Below are 16,919 nucleotides of genomic sequence, written 5' to 3' on the forward strand. Positions count from 1 at the left end.
ACACTTCCTTAACAATCATCAATACAATTCATGGACATTGAGAGTAACTACTCAACTCTTGACACACTGCTTGAAAGTGTCTCAGTTTTGGTTCCGTTCCATGGCGCATATTTGGTCTCTAAGTATGATAATAAGATTTATATATCTCTTGTCTTCCTTATTAATTCCATCCTAGAAGGAATACGTATTCATGATTCCCGGAGCCAAACAAAAAAGTTAGTGTTAATTCTAGGGGGTATTTTGGAAAAACATAAGGGTATATTGGAAAAAACAGAAGGATCATCTTCGAGAGTTTGAAAATAATAAGGGGTACCGGAGTAGAATTTCCCATGGCATAAAAATATACATATGATCTGAATCAACACAGGTTTCTCCTCTCTCGGGTTTTTACGTTGGGCAGGAAAAAAGAAAGAAAGAAAGAAAGAAAGATCGACCAAAGCTAGGATCTGGTCTACTTGTGTGTAAACAAAAAAAAAAATGAAAGGAGAAGGGGCAGGAGCAGGCACGGCCAAGGTACGGCTCCTTAATCTTATGTTTCAGAATTTACGCATTTATGCATGTTTTTTTTATATAATCTCCAGAATACATACGTACATACATACATACATACATATGGATCAGGGAGGATTTCTGAGTTAATAATGCTCAAAAAAATATTTTCAAGATGTGCTGTGCAAAACAACAGTATTTAGGCTTGGTGTTCAAAGCAATAGTATTTAGAAATAGGGTCCAAAGACAAGGGTTTGGATAGGCCATTGTCAATTGTAACATCAGAAGTAAGGTCACAAGCAGCCCTGAGGTCAATGTATAACAGAAATTTAGATTGGTATGAGTAAGGTTTCCAAATGAAGACAAATAAAAAATGAAAACAAAAGAAATCCAAACTAAGTAGAGCATCATGAAAAGAATCTCAATAGCTGATCGGATATTAAAGGGTAATGAACACAAGGTGGGACCAAATGGCGAACAAGAGGAATGATTGTCTTGTGCTTATTTTTTTTTCTTTCTAAGGGTAATGTGGAACTAGGTGTTCCTGATCACAATCCTGGGTTGTGGCTCCTTTTGAAATCATATGATCAAGTTTTGGCTTGTTGGTCCAGCTAATATTAAAACTTATCCAAAGGTGAGATCTTCTATGAGGTGGTTTTGGGCAAATTCAAAAGAATCATGTTAAGACATTGAGTGTCCTTACACTCAATCAGGAAATCAATAAGAGAAAGGATCTCACGTACATTCAATAAGAACATTGATAAGTGAATCAATGTTTCCTATTATGTTTATAAGGACAATGACGAGAGATATGCTGTCTCCTATATTCAATTATATATAAAGATTTCCATGTCACAAGGAGAACTACAAATTGAGTGCAAGTTTCAGAAACATGATTATAATAAGATAAAGGCATGTTCAGTGAGATGGAAAAGGCTAAATTTGCTTTATGTTTGTCTTTCATGCATTTACGGTTGGCCCTAGTTTTCGGTATCAATGATAAGGCACCTAGAGCAAGGAATAGTTCACAAAATTTTGTTGCAGCATTTGAGTAACTAGAGAGTAATATCTGCAAAAACCCACATATAAAATGTGCCAGAATTTGGTGGAGCAATAGACTTTATGGGAGAAAGAGAATGAAATATGATCCTAACCTCTCTAAAGAAACCAAAGTGGCCTATGAATCCCAGAATGGTTACAATCACTTAAACTAATTTGGAAAACAGAATAATTGAGGCATTAGGATATACTTTTGATTCACTTTATAAGGATGAGTTCTGTTATATAGCCAGGTCCTGTTGTGTTGCAATATAATTCTCACATGCTTTACAATGGTCCTTGTAAGGAAAGAAAAGCTATATGTTATTCCGTCGAAACATATTCTGATCTCCTATCAGACGTTTCCAATTCACCATGAATTAAGTAAGTAAATCATGATAAAAATATGTTTGTATGTAATTCCCTTTGAAAGTTGTTGTATCTTCACCTTTAAGTTGAGCATAGAATTCCTATGCTTATTTCATCTTGTATTTTTTGGGATATTCGTTTTTGTTAGAATTGTTCTGACATAATTTCACAACATGTTTCTTTTATGTTTATGCAGACACTTGGGAAATTAGAGAAAAGTGTTCAAGCAGGAAATTACTATGAGGCACAACAAATGTACAAGACTATATATGCAAGGCAATTAATATACCCTGTAGATTTTTCATTTGTAGCATTGGCCAATTGGAATTGATTTTCGTGCATAAATCTTATTGGAACATGCTCCCAATATGAAACGAAAAATAGACACATACTAATCTCGGCAATCAAAAGTTATACTCAGGTCATTGCCTGTATTTACTCTATATATAACTTACAGGTATGTAGCTGCAAAAAAGTATGTAGAGACCTTGGATATTCTCGAATCTGGTGCTTCAATTCAGCTCAATCATGGACAGGTTTTTTCAGCTTAAAGAAATTAAACATGCATAAAAAATATGGTTCTTGAGGTGGACTTTCTAATTTTGTGTATTTTTTAACCCTTGTACAACTCGCGTGTTTAAGAAATGTGGCATTTGATCAGTTTACGATGTACATGACATGGCTGGATCATCCTTCTCGATAATCAATATTGATCTGACCTTTTTTTTATGAAATAGAAAACCATAATTTGACAGCCCTTCCTTGATGTAGCTGGAAAAGCCCCAGTTAACTTTAGATATCTGGGGAATGTTATTTGGAATCTCACTTCCCTGATTTAATGAGCCATATTGGTAGAGGCTATGAGCCATGCTGCATGAACTTAATTTAAGCCAATTGGTGTTTTGTAAAGTGAGTGCAGCAAACCTTTGTGTTGAAGGAGATGAGAGATAAGGCTTCAAGAATTCCTCAAAAAGAGGAACTGTTGAAGGCAATTTTGAGACATATATGGACCATATTGCACGTTAAATCAAGGGAGACTACTGTATTTCCATACATTTGGGCTCTAAAAATTTCCCATTTTCATTTTTGGAACTCTTCCTCTTTTTCTGAACTTATTTCATCTTATTTCCCACATAGGAATAAGAGGGAAAAATAAGGTTCAAAAAGTAGAAATTACAACCCTTGACTTTGTGAACCATATTGCATGTTAACATAATGCAGACTAATGGGTTTCCATACAATAGAGCCCAAAGGTGTCTGATCTGCCTCTTGGGAAACTTGCCTTCTTTTGTTGGTCTCATATTATCATGGAGGGATTTTCTTCAGTTGATGAGCACTGGCAGTGACATGATGCATTTACTATATGGTGAAGACCTTGATGAGTGATTTATAACCCAATGAGCGATTATCCAAAGTGCATTCACCGTCCACGTGGCACGGCATGTTTATTATCCTGTTCCATGTTGATGCCATACGAAACATTGAAGTGCTCAAATCTAGAAAGATTCGATTGAAGGTATTTTAAGTGCTCTTATTTTGTTAGCCATGTCAGGGAAGACACCTGAGAACTGACATTTTAGTGGGTCAATGGGAAGCTACGTCTTGACCATAAGATACCATCAAAGGCCCACATTACTTGGATCCGTGTAGACCTTAGTTGCTATAACAACTCACATTGTTGGTAGAATGCAGGATCTTTGGAGCATTTTATGGAAAGCAGTTAATCATGATTTAGTGACAAACATGTCCACATTTTGAGTTGTGGTTTCTAGCTATATGGGCACAAGATTGATTCACGTAAAGAACAAAACTGAAAACATTGCAAGTGAGGAACGCTAACCTCTGTTTGAAAAGTCCTTCAAAACATGCCATGATCATAATATAAACTAATTATGCACGCACTATATTTCATGCTCTTCAATGGGCATTCATGCATTTCTCTAAATTATGCACACACTATATTTCATCCATAACTTGATATGGAATTTCATGTGAAAATATTCTTCTCCTAAGACTTCACATTTCACTTGTAGGTGACATTGGCGTTGAGTTTGGATTTCTAGTTATTGTAACTAATTATACTAACATGTTTCATGTGCTTCATCGGGCATACATTTTTTAAGATCAAAAGATTGAACTAAAGAAATTTCATCATCCATAACTAGATATGGAGTTCCATATGTGGAAATATTCTTCTCTTCTAAGAGTTCATGTTCTGCTTGTTGTAGGTGACATGTGGTGTTGAGCTTGGACTTCTATTTATTGAAACTTTGAGGAAGTCTGGTGTGAAATATGATGGGTCAAGTTTAGGTACACATCAGATGTCCTTATACATTCATATAATTCCAGATCATAATTCATCATGTTTTTTGTTGAGTTTATAAAAACTTTGTTTGCTTGGTGTTTCATTAGGTTTGTAATAAATCATTACATACTTTTGAGAATGATCAACCATAGTTTTTTAATATTGAAAATCAGAAGCATGTTTTTATAACTTTCCCTATACATATGTTAAATGATATTATATACTAACATGTTGTGTTATACTTATCAATGACATTGAGTTTCTCATTTTTCTATCACGTTTTTTGTGGAGTTTGTAAAACTTTGTTTTCTTGGTATTTCATTAGGTTTGTAACAAGTCATGTAACATACTTTTGAGAGTGGTCAATCAACAGCATGTTTTTATAACTTTCTCTATCTATATGTGTTATATGATATAATATAATTTCGGTATATCATATCTATTTAACTGAGTAATACTTATACTAACATGTGGCATTATACTTATCGTAGAATATTCTCCTCTGGAAAATATAAAACTAAATTTCCACAAGTTCCACCTTTGGGGATGCTAACCCCTGATGATAACAATTTAGCAAACTTTTTGCAATCTATCATGAACAAATCATGGTTAGCTATGACCAATAGGCCATCAGTCTTCCAACAATTGCCACCAACTTCACTGGTTAATACCATACAGTGTGGCTGATCTCAATGTGTACCTAATGACCATAAGTATATAGCTCTTTTAAGTTCATACAAGGATGGTGGAAAACATTATATGTTTAGCAGTAGCCTCTGGAAGATGTGTCTGCGTATGATACTCTATCCAGCCTCATGGGCCCTATCAACAATCAGTGCATGTCACACTATCCCTCTCAGTGCATCACATGCTTATTCTGTAGTGTAGTTAACTGTTGTAATATCTGTTTATAGACAAACATTATTCATTGTATGACTATCCCCGTTATGAGGTGGAAGGTGGGACCTTGGCAGATCCTCATGGACTCTCACTGATTATCAAACACCCTGAAACACCGTGCTCGGTTATTACGAATGCATCTAATAAATATGCTAAAGAGACTAAGCAGAAATTTAACTTAATTAAGGAAGATTAAGGTTAGAATACAGTCATCCTATCCAACCAAGCGCGGAGATGATAGCAATCCGGGTTCTAGGAGTCTTGAGGTTCCTAGCATGATCCATGGACCTACCTAAGAAGAGGCTAGAAACATGACCGGTGGGACCCAAAAACAGGGTGTATTCAAATGTGGCTCATGCGTCTTATTGCTGGGCAGCTCAAATAGTTTCCAAGAGTAGTGCACACACATATCCATGCTGATGCCACCAGAAGAGGCAACATGAATCATGATGAATGGAATGGAGTGTTACAGCCATAGATTGACACATGCGCGATATTCGTGATATTCTCCATGCGCAATATTCTCAATATTCGAGAATACGAAATGGCCCCAAGAATATTAAAAAACCATTCGTTTTGCAAAATAAATATAAAAAATTTATTTATTTATTTAAATAAATTTATTTCACCAAAAAAATAACAATTATTCATTAATAGATTATAGTGTCAAGAGAGTTTGTGAAACTTATTTTAATTAATCAATCAATTAATTAATTTTTAAAATACGAATATTTTTATATTTACTATACAAATCTGATTAGTATGAACTTTGAAAATATGATTAGTTTGAAGTACTATTTTTAATGTCAAAATAAAAATATCCATAAAATTTGAGGGAATAAAAAGTGAGAAATTAATGAGCCTTTAATTTATTATTAAAAAAAAACGAATACTTATAACATATAAGCTATACATTTATTATAAAAATATAGTAGTGTCAAGTCCCCAAGTCCCTCTTTTATTATCCCTATTTATTGTCAAGTTCCTGTTTTTTATCCTAGGAAATTAAAAAAGAAAGAGTTTTTTTTTTTTTTTGGGTTAAATGAATACTTGACCACCCATTCGTATTCGTATTCGTTTGCATTCGAATGGGAAACACGACGAATGCGAATATGTCAATCTATGGTTACAACTATATATGAGATTGAACCTAGCAATCATGCATTGGTAAGGTTGATATCTTACATAGCTTTTCAGCCTGAGGTGGTCATAAGCTCTTTGAATGTTGATTGGCCTATCTACAGCTTTTAATTGCATATAAAATGCACAGGTATGTATATGCTCATAACATTGGCACAATGACAAGTGTTTTGTGGACAAAGATGTCTAGATTAATCTGGTATAATGTTCTTGAACACATCCTCAGACTACGTGACTAGATCTGGCGCGTGGTTTCATTATCTAGAGAGTCGTTAGGCATTTTTAATTCTTGTAAACTGTAAAATTTTGGTAATTGCGTCTCTTTGATTTTGTTTCAATGTCCTTCAGATTTTTTTGCTAGTGACAATTTGAGTTTTCATTGGTCTTATGTTGGTGTTCATATTTGGCTTCTTGCACATGTGCTGAACAATGCTGTTTTTCATCCTTTCTATTAGAGAGGATAAAAGGGATTGCAAACAAATTTCCACGAGAAGGTCAACGCCAGATTAATATGGAAAAGTCATCCGAAGCTTGTCTTGCTGCAAAAGCTAGAGTGGAGGGTTTTTGCTCATTTATTAAAGCAGCTATCAAGTTATATCTCATTTTCACTTTTTGATTCGGAGTGATGATATTTTAAGGATAAATATGGTTTGGGCGTCCATTACCAGTATCCTGTAATGGTAGATGATATGATTTGTTTCAATACAATTATTGTAATATCTATACTGCTTGATTGGTATACAATGTACATTTATATATTATTAATTGAAATGATATCAAAGTCTTATGGTATGTCATATAATTGTGTCTTATGCTGATCGTGCATTTGATTGACTTTACAGATGGTCCATTGATTCTGGTGGTCCAAGTAGAGGTTCACAAGAACTTCATGAGCTAATTGCTGAATATATTATGTCCCAAGCCCCTGAACCGGTAATGAGAACCTCTATTTTCTTGAAAAATGTCTGATGCTGGAAATTGATAATATCAATAAAACTATCTTCTTTCTAATATCAGTGATTGTACGCTTCTATTTTTGAGGGCACTTGTTTATTTGCATGTTGAGAATATGTTCTTTTATTCATTCTCGAATTGTTTCTTCTGGGATTTTAGATTTTACTTTGTAATGAATACACTATTCCTTCCGTGTTTTTTCCTTTGAGGACTTATTGTGGAATAATCGATCAAATGCTGAGATTGATCTTATGAAGGGATATCTATTTGGCACCTTTTAGTAGAAATAAAGTTATTTTAGCCTTATGCCCCTCATTTATTGTCACGATTTAGACTTACTCATCACTAAGGCTGCCTATGAATTCTCTAGAAAAGTGATAGAAATCTGACTCTTTCGTTATACCATTCGAGTTGGCTACATTTAAAGCTTCTGGATTTTTTTTGACCTGAAAGTTATGAAGTTTTTTTATTGAGGACCAATCTGAAGATTATTCAGTAACAAAAACAAATCCACGAATATACATTAAACAATGCATAATTCATCCTCTTTCAGCATGCCAAATACAACTAAAACACCAGAAATTAGAAGTGAGACAGACACTCCAGACTTTAAACACATACAACATTGAGAATGAGAGTTCGTTAACCATTATCCAAGAGCTTGGTCTTGGTAAAGTGATAGGGTAATCTCTGGCTAATATAGAGTTTGTGGGCGGAGTCGTATGAAAATTTTAGGAAGCTCAAAATGTGTAGGTTTAAGGATTGTAATCCTGGACCAGCATATGTTAACTATTTTGGATTCATTTTTTCATCATGTCTTCGTTGCACAATAAAATAAAGACCAGCGTCAGAGTTTGGGCTACACAGCCATACCAGTCAAGTTGTTAAACTATAAAGCTCAAGCTAAACCCCTCTAATAGGATCAATGTGCTCTCATTCTCTTGTACCTTAATTATATATACATTTCAGTGTCCATCACGAAATGCATATATGGTTAAGGTACAAGAGGATGAGCTAGATTCATTTATTCCTCATCTCTTCATTTATTCCTCATCTCTTCGTTGCACAATAAAATACAGACCAGTGTCAGAGTTTCAGCTACACGATCATACCAATGAAGTTGTGAACCTATAGAGCTCAAGATAAACCCCTCTAATACGATCACTGTGCTTTCAACTGTGAGGTTTTCCATCATGATATATGTATATACAATAAGGTACAAGAGGATGAGAATGGGTGATAAATTGGCTGACTATGCATGATATAAGATTTGACACTTAGTCATTACATATATAATTTATTTACATTATTATTTTATTAGTCACATGGAACATATGTGCTAAAATGAACTTTTTTTGCTGCAGGAATTGGGCAAGGCATCTCTACACTTTGTTCGAAGCAGTAAACCAGACAAGTTTGCGACTGCTTTGATCAGATATGCAGAGGTATTGCCGAAACGTGATATCCTGACTTTTGAATGGAGGTAGATAACTAAAAGGGCACACATATGAAGAAGCTAAATGCATGTCCACATTTGCCCTTTTATGCTTGGTCAATGTAAAGGTTCCTAATCACATGAAAATTAACAGTAAGCACATAATTATGTAAACTCATCAGCAGCATAGGATGCATGGTTACAAATTACGCTTCCAATTAAACAGGAAATTATGAAGCAAATTTAGCAAACTAAGGTTCCAATTATCTTAATGAGGACATGTTTGCTAATAATGAAATATTATAATCAGCAAAATTCATTTCTTAGTTACTGCCAACTAATTTTTGTACCTCACAAATATATGGTTTAATTCTGTAGCTAATATTATTTTCACGTGATTAGGAGTCTATGCTTGGATTACTTACACAGTTAAGTCTGAAACAAACAAGGGTTTTCTGTCTGAAAAGGAGATGGCATCTCTCTAGATAGAGATGGTTTTCTATCCCTTCCCAAACATAAACAATTTGCACAGCGTTGTTGTTCAAAAGATAAAGAGAAAACTCGGGCAATAGTAAAAGCCTTCACCCTGAGTTTTTTGAAGGCCAGGCTTTTAGAAGATGAGCTGTAGTCTATAGTCTGTAGTCTGTAGTCTGTAGTCTGTAATCTGTAATCTGTAATCTGTAATCCATAATCTAAGATTATTAAATGCAAGCTATGATAAGTGCGGAATACTGCCTAATAGACCACTATCTAGGAGGTGTTCCTCATGAAGAGCACGAGCTAGGAGGATATGCAATCTCTGCCAAAGGGAAGCTGAGACAGAAGATTACTGCACTTCATTTAATATACAACATATTTCAAATAATAAGATCCATGGGTGCTTTAACCATTTGTTCAGAAATAGTTCAGGCTCCTGTCCTAGCTCATGGATTACCATGATGAAAAATGCCTGGCAAAATCCCCACAAATAATGAGGTTTAATAGATATGCATCCTGTAAAATCAATTGTCAAAATTTTGACCCCAAGTGAATAAAAAATATTCCTTTCAATGTGAATACTTACCAAGTCAACTACAATAGATTGATTTTCAGTTATTTTGTAAGATTTTGTTTAATGGGATTAACAATAATATTTTGTTCTCTCTCGTTTTATTCTTATATTTTGTTAAATGTCCTTTGTAGTCTGAGCCAGATGCAGCCGATTTGGCTGTAGCACAAGGTGTACTCCTGTAAGAAATCAGGCTTATGACGTTTTTATTATTCAATTATGATATGTATTTATCACATCATGCAAAATGTTGTCAAATGCGAAGATTTGTCAATACTGCTAAGAATCTGTCTGTCTAAACTGAATTGACAAATTAGGTATTTATCTTTGGGGAATCTACGAGATGCTAATCGCTTGGTGAATGAAGTGGAAAAAGGGCTCGATAAACACCACCTTGCTACGCCTCTCATGCAGTTTGTAAAGTATCTTCTGCTCACGTAAGTAGGTTCATGGTTGTAGATGGTCAAATATATATGCATATGCATACATTCCCCAGAGTCCATTCTGAATGTGAAACTGTGGTGTAGACTCCAGAGAGATGCATTGCCTCTGTTCCGCATGCTTCGAGAGAAATACAAAAGCTACATCGCAAGAGATGAGTCATTGAGTGAGGTATTTTCTTAACATTTTGGGTGGAAGAAACATCCATATGTACATCTTAATATGTGGGAATATATGCATATATGAAATTTGTTCTACATATAAATATATATAATATAGATAGATTGGCATCTCAGTGCACTTTTATTCATAATACCCTGCATCCATAGTATATATATGCATATACACATCTATATACATACATGTGCCTATACATACAAGTAGCAACGTTTTGTTAAAAACATGTATATTTACTACATGATTTTGAAAATTCCTTTCTGAAAATTGGCAGTACCTAGATGCTATTGCTGAGAGATTTTATGGCGTCCAACATAAAAATGGGCTACAACGAATGCTTGGGGATTTCATGAAGGTATGGTCTCAGTTTCTTTGCCCTGAAGCTGCACATCCCAACAGTTACTCACAAGCTGAAATTTGTGTACGTGTCTGAAGTGTTCACATAAATATATGGCTTCCATCATGTAGATACTAAATTCAACTATCTTCCTACGTTTCACATTTGGATATCCTTGTAATGGTTTTGCATTTTTAAAACCGTTTGTGTTGGTTATCCTCATATTTTCTTTAAGATGATTTTATTTGGAGTACTTTGATCCTGTCTTACTTTGTGCTTTTTGTTGTGTACAACAGCAAATGTTTGTTGCTGGTCCAAACTAGTAGGGAAACTCTAAGAGAAAATCCAGTATCCCACGAAGTTCAACTTATTCACATGGTAACAGGGATCGAAGTACACTGTTTTACAATGTCATCCTTTCCATAACATTATCCCTGTTTTCTTTATGATCAGTGTAAAAGTCTTGTGGAATAGATTGTAGACTCATGGGCTGAAGATGTTGCTTTATTGTTAAATTGCTGCATTAGTATTTTTCATTTCTTGTATACCTTGTTTATGAGGTAATATTGCATTCTTCGGAAGCATTCTATGCAATGGCATTGCTGTCAGAAGCTTTCCGTGCTTTCTTTTCATGAAATTTGTTTAGGGTTTTTACAAAAGGTAATCTGATGTCTTTTGTTTCCAATGTGAATTTTCACAAATAGTATTATCAAGCAATTAGTATTATTGGATTTGCTCTATTAGATTATTGTTAAATGGGATTGATTGTCTAGTTAAGTGTTCTGATATATAGTGACTTACATCTTCAGTGTAGCGCAAAACAAATTGTTTCTCACCAAACATTCTTTATTGAATAAAACTCTAATTAATATAGGACATGACCAATGTTCCCAGAAATCTGTTGACCCTGTTTTTGCCTTTTGCTTATATGGGATGCAGGTACAAATTCTTGTCTATAAGTGTCTATTATAATTGATAAAGAAATTCCCAGCAATAAAAGGAGATATAAGCAAATTGTAACAGCGAGTCCTGGATTTGACTAACATATAATGTAATTCAACCTACAAATACATATTTGTAGCTTAAAAGAATTGGATTTAACTAACATTTAGTGCAATTCAAACTACAAATACATACAAACCTGAGGTGGAACTACCAGCCCCCACATTGGCTGTTTCCAACGCACCTCCCACCCTCCCTCTGTTGAAGGCCAGAGGATCGGGCACATGCTGGTTGGTGATGATTGCCACTAGTTTATAGCTCTAGCCTCTAGGTACCGACATACATTAAGTAGGAAGTGGGAGAGGATACGTACGTAGTCTCATATTTTTGAATTCAGTTGGGGGGTGATTCAACGATTTATATATAAGACACATTGTATAGTCATTTGTAGATCATGCCATTTAAATACATATGAGATAAGGAGTTATTCACCAATTCCCAACACCACACCATTCACGTATTAGATGTTCCTTTCCATGGACTAAATATTCTACTTCTCATTCTTTTCAAATTTATAGCATTACAACTTTAATCTTTATTATCAGCCTCTTCTTGATAATTGTTATTAACGTGATATCTTTTAGCTTAACAAAATACTAACTAGGTCAAAATGTGTGTACCCAAGCCAAGTAAGGCGTTCTTAAATTGGTTCATGTGGAATGCACCAAATAGGGAAAATAAATTTCCTAAGTGCATGTCAAGTAGGCCAAGGGTATCATATTATAGAACAAGAGTTCAATGTCAGGCTATTATGTAATCATGTAATTGAAATGTACGGTAAGGATCATGGATGTCATTGATTTACTAGAGCTAAGTTGCTAACCTTAACTTTATAGTTAGATCTACGTAATTAAAGGACGCTTGATGGGCAAGATGTTATTACTCCAAGTTACAAAAATATAAGCATAATTTGTGGAAATACTTTTTCAATTAATGAGGATAAGGCAATAACTTTAATAGAAAGTGATGTAAGTAAACAAAACCTTTATACATGTACAAGTCTTAGTGGGCCACTGCCAACTAGCAACAGTCCTAAAATCCATTACCTATTGCCGTATATGTTGTACAAAAACAAAACGCCGTATATATGCAGAGTACCATAAGATGGCATTTATGACTGCTCAAACAGTAACTTTATTGTACACTATTGAATTGTCAAAGCCTTTTTTGTTATCAAAATATTGAAAGATGATGGGAGAGCCTCTTTTCTTTGCATGGAGTAGACAGGGATAAATAATGGTAGATTCAAGGGTACGACATTGGCCACGAAAGTGGTTTTCTTCCAACCAGAAAATGCTTTAGAATTTCATGTTTTCATCAAAGTAAGAAGCATTCATCTAAAATTTATAGTCATTTATAAAACAAAAGGATGTGGTTTTCTTCAACCTAAAGCCCATCTATCGCACATCTTTATTAGACCATAACATGGTGAGTTGAAATCACAAGTCTTCCTAGTCTCCACTAGACAAGCTTGTCAATTGAGGTACAATATTTCGGGCAATTGTGCATGGCTCACCCATCATATATCTACATTCTACAAGGCAGGCAGATTTACACACAGCTTGCCTTTAAAGTATAACCTTGGAGGACAAGCAATTCTGGTTTAGGCTGAGCTTTAGTGATAATTGCTAAACATTTTGAATGTTCCATTTCAATACCTCACTCATCTCTCCTTGTTCTACAGTACTGCTAAGAAGTCAGCACTGTTCCATGTGACGATGATACAAGCAAGACTACTTGCAAAAAAAGGTATTAGCTTGCAACTAACTGCAGAACATGGAGAGTTCTAGATATACCAATTTCTAACATAACCATACCTATGCTTTATATTTATGCACCTGTTTTGAGAAATCGAAATACTTTGCGTGAATCATTATTTAACTCCCACGATTTCTTTCGTATGTGGACATATGTAAATGTAGACAAATACCAGTTGAGAAAAAAGAGACTCCTCAATGCTCATTTGCTCTAGTAAAGTAAAAAGAGCAAAAGCTTTTTGGCTTGTGATATTAATGTGCAAACACGTGGATGTGCACATATGAATCTAAGTTATTACTCGTGTTGCATAATGCCATACATACATAACATGCATAAATATACGCATGTACATCTTTTTAGAATGTTTTAGCCATTTTGCAGATTGCAATTTGCCACGTATGTACATCTTTTTAGAATGTTTTAGCCATTTTGCAGATTGCAATTTGCCATACGTATGTAATACAATCCAAGGTGTTGACAATATTACCCACTCAGTCTTTCTTTAAATTGATCATACATGTGGTTGATGATAACATCGTCGCTCTCTGCTTCTGCAATTAAGTAAAACACAGCTTAATCAACAAGAACCAGTTGATTATGAGATTGAAGAATATGAGGTTAATGGGGAGCTATTATAAATAACTCAGCACAAAAGGGGGCTCGTTTAGATGACTGGCAACAATAGAATATATACATCTAACTTAAAACCAAACATATTCTCACATACTCCATCTATCTGAGCTTCAAATCCGTAAGGTAGATTTTGCCAGAAAGGAAGCAAAATTATTTATTCAAGGGGAAACTCAAAAACTAGAAAACAATAGATTACAAACTTCGAAGTGTATGAACATCAGATCTGATCTTCAGAAGAACCCAAGAACAGACTCGTAAGTTGTAACAACGTATCCTCCCATAGTTCCCAGCAATGCACATTAAGTTGTAGTAGTAGTAGAAGAAGAAATATAAACCCTCAACGAAGGCTAACAAAAACAGAATACTTTGCTTAATATGACTCGTTGATGTGATTCAATAAAACACCAATAATATCTGCAAAGGTTACAATCCCAACAAGCACATCATCTTCATTTGTAACCCATACATAGTTCTCTCGATGGGCAAGAGCTTGCATTATGACAGCGATCAGAGAGCTTCTAGGGCGACAACATATAGGACCACTGCGGCATTTAGGTGAATAGTTCATCCTCAGATTACTACTGTGAGACAAATGGCACTTACTTGAAAGCTCGTGTGGTGCTGTGGGGCTCTCTGGCTCATCATCGCAGTCGTTATCGCTAGAAAATGAGGAATCTTCCCACATATCCAGATCATGAAGTATCTGACTCGCACCTCTGACCTTCAATAGAGGCTCTTGCAAATTCTGGCAGTAATGTTCCGACCTCCCTGCGGTTAGCTCAAGCTTCTTGCAGAGCCTGATGCACATGGATTCGATGAAATCCATGGATTGATTCCGAAAGTCTTGTGTATAAGAAACAAATTCTCCCACAGGTAGAGTGGCAAGAGCAAGAGCCGCAGTTTCATCGCACATATGCAATGTTGAGGATGAGATCTCTCCAATCAACTTGGCGCCATCTTTATTCAAAAAGTTAACAACTGCAACTGCAGTGAATCTATGACAAGCTTCCTTGATGATCCCAAGGGCCTTAGAAGCTTCTTCATCCACATTCACCATCAAAATATCGGTTGTTATGAGTCCTAGATCCCGGATAGTCATGATCAGCAAGGGTGAGAAGGTTCCTATGTACCCGAGCAAGAATCGCATAACATCCTCGTGAGTTAGCCAGCAGTGGTCAATCCCCTGATGGCTTTTGGACGTCAGGGGTTTCCCTGCAATAGCCATATGCGTCTGCGTCTGCGTCATAGAATGCTGCTTGTCAGAGCTATGGATGACATTATCCTTTAATGTGGCACTGATCGGCACAACCAGGTTCTGTGCACCATCAGCAATGGCGTCTAATGCTTCTAGCAAACTGAAAGAAAAAAGCAAGACGAAACGCAAACCTTTATTGCTGTTTCACCGGATCACTCTATTTGAAAGCAAACAAGATATAAAGATGGCTTTGAATGTTTCGAAAGCATAGGGTTTTAACAATAGACTTAGGGTGGTAGTACCAGGGATGGAGAAGAAAATAGTTCTTTCATTAGGCAAATGTTCACGGGAGACCTACGAGGGTTTTCTACACACACAACACACGAGAAAGATGAGGAACGAGAGAACGTAGATCAAGGCGCTAGAGAAACTGTACTGTTTTCTTTAGTATGTAGAGATGTTTCTCTTAGCGCAAGACAGGACGATGAAACAAAGGAAGGAAGGATGGATGAATGGATGGATGGAGGGACAGAGAAACAGGCGAAAGATAAAAGCGAAACGTTTAGAAGAGACAGCGAGACATCACAACAAGGAAATGGAAATGGAAATGGAGAAGATTTCGGTTTGATTGTTTCGCCAGGAACATTACATGCAAGGGATGCTAACTGGGAACTGTCTATCAGTTTATCGAGAGTCCTCTGGGTTTTAGAAAAGTGCATTTCCAGAAAATAATCGAAGGGGAAATCACTCTGAAATAGAATTTATTACTCATCGTGAAGCATTTGATGAGAATATTCTAGGGTAGGGTTTCAGATCAGTAATTAAGGCTTGGAAACAGAAAGTTGTGTACCTCGCCGTAGGATCCAAATGCTGAACAACACGAGATGGGCGTTCTTCTTCGAGCAAAACGGTAATGGGAGCTTCAAGAGCTACAGCAAGATTTCGCAAACTCTTCTCGGAAGCCAGGTAGCATACGAGACGAAGCATACATATCTTCCCAATGCAGCGACACGTCTGTGGTCCGTAATGGAGGCTAGAATGGAGAGGGAAGTGGATCGAGGCCGAGGAAGCAAGGCTATTATTATGAATACTACTGTCAGAGATCTTGGAGATGGTGGCGGAGGTTGAGCTGAGATTGGGCTTAGGGCAGCTCCAAATACTAATCTCTGAGAGTTGTGGCCGGAGCTTCAGTGAGACGAGGGCGTCGCGAACAGAAGCAGAAGAAGGAAGCCAGAAGAGAGGTGGCTTTCCCAGTGTGAGGTCGCAAACCTCATGAGAGAGCAGGGCAATGGCCATACAAAGGAGGGAGGAGGAGGAAAAGGGAAGAACGGAGCAGACGACGATGGTGATGACGACGACGACGATGATGATCCAGCTATGGCGGCAGAGGGAGGAAGAGCTTCAGTACGGAGTAAGTACTCTGCAGACACAGGAACTGGAACAGGATACAAGCACAGAGAGAGAGAGAGAGAGAGAAGAAGAAGAAAGAGTGCGCTTACTTTATTTTGTGAATTAATTTTGTTTTATTTTTTTAAGGATAGATAGACATACGGAAGAGTAAGGACGAGAGAGATAGATACATTATATTATTGTCTTCGCAGGCTATAAGACCTAAAAAATTTACATTTCACGTGATACTTCTTAAAGTGAGTAGCGACTCTCGATGTTCGAGAACTTTACCGATGAGTGTTGCAATTG

At 36.1% G+C, this 16,919-nt stretch overlaps 2 protein-coding genes across 3 annotated transcripts; one reads left to right on the top strand and one right to left on the bottom strand.

Moving 5' to 3' along the window:
* Positions 1-314: 314 nt before the first annotated feature.
* Positions 315-11,255, top strand: LOC147870304 (golgi-to-ER traffic-like protein). 2 transcript variants are annotated; one of them, XR_015532203.1, is made up of 12 exons: positions 315-513; positions 2,093-2,172; positions 2,354-2,432; positions 4,125-4,206; positions 6,697-6,832; positions 7,084-7,174; positions 8,560-8,640; positions 9,813-9,859; positions 9,996-10,115; positions 10,213-10,290; positions 10,571-10,651; positions 10,930-11,255. XR_015532203.1 is itself a non-coding variant. In XM_087338744.1 (12 exons), the coding sequence occupies exons 1-12, from the start codon at positions 478-480 to the stop codon at positions 10,954-10,956; spliced, it is 945 nt and encodes a 314-aa protein (XP_087194870.1). In that variant the 5' UTR covers positions 319-477; the 3' UTR covers positions 10,957-11,255. The 2 variants fall into 2 exon arrangements, 1 of the variants encoding a protein (XP_087194870.1); XM_087338744.1 differs by having other exon boundaries at positions 319-513; positions 10,206-10,290.
* Positions 11,256-14,330: 3,075 nt separating this feature from the next.
* Positions 14,331-16,577, bottom strand: LOC147870305 (CBS domain-containing protein CBSX5-like). The gene is made up of 2 exons (XM_087338755.1): positions 16,072-16,577; positions 14,331-15,381 (listed from the first exon to the last, which is right to left on the bottom strand). Exons 1-2 carry the CDS (start codon positions 16,515-16,517, stop codon positions 14,397-14,399), a joined length of 1,431 nt encoding a protein of 476 aa, XP_087194881.1. The 5' UTR covers positions 16,518-16,577; the 3' UTR covers positions 14,331-14,396.
* Between the last annotated feature and the right edge of the window lie 342 nt (positions 16,578-16,919).

Source organism: Azolla caroliniana, unplaced genomic scaffold, assembly GCF_043228905.1.
Source record: "Azolla caroliniana isolate FFs.n. ecotype wild unplaced genomic scaffold, voAzoCaro1.0.p SCAF_1, whole genome shotgun sequence".
Taxonomy (NCBI): Eukaryota; Viridiplantae; Streptophyta; class Polypodiopsida; order Salviniales; family Salviniaceae; genus Azolla; species Azolla caroliniana.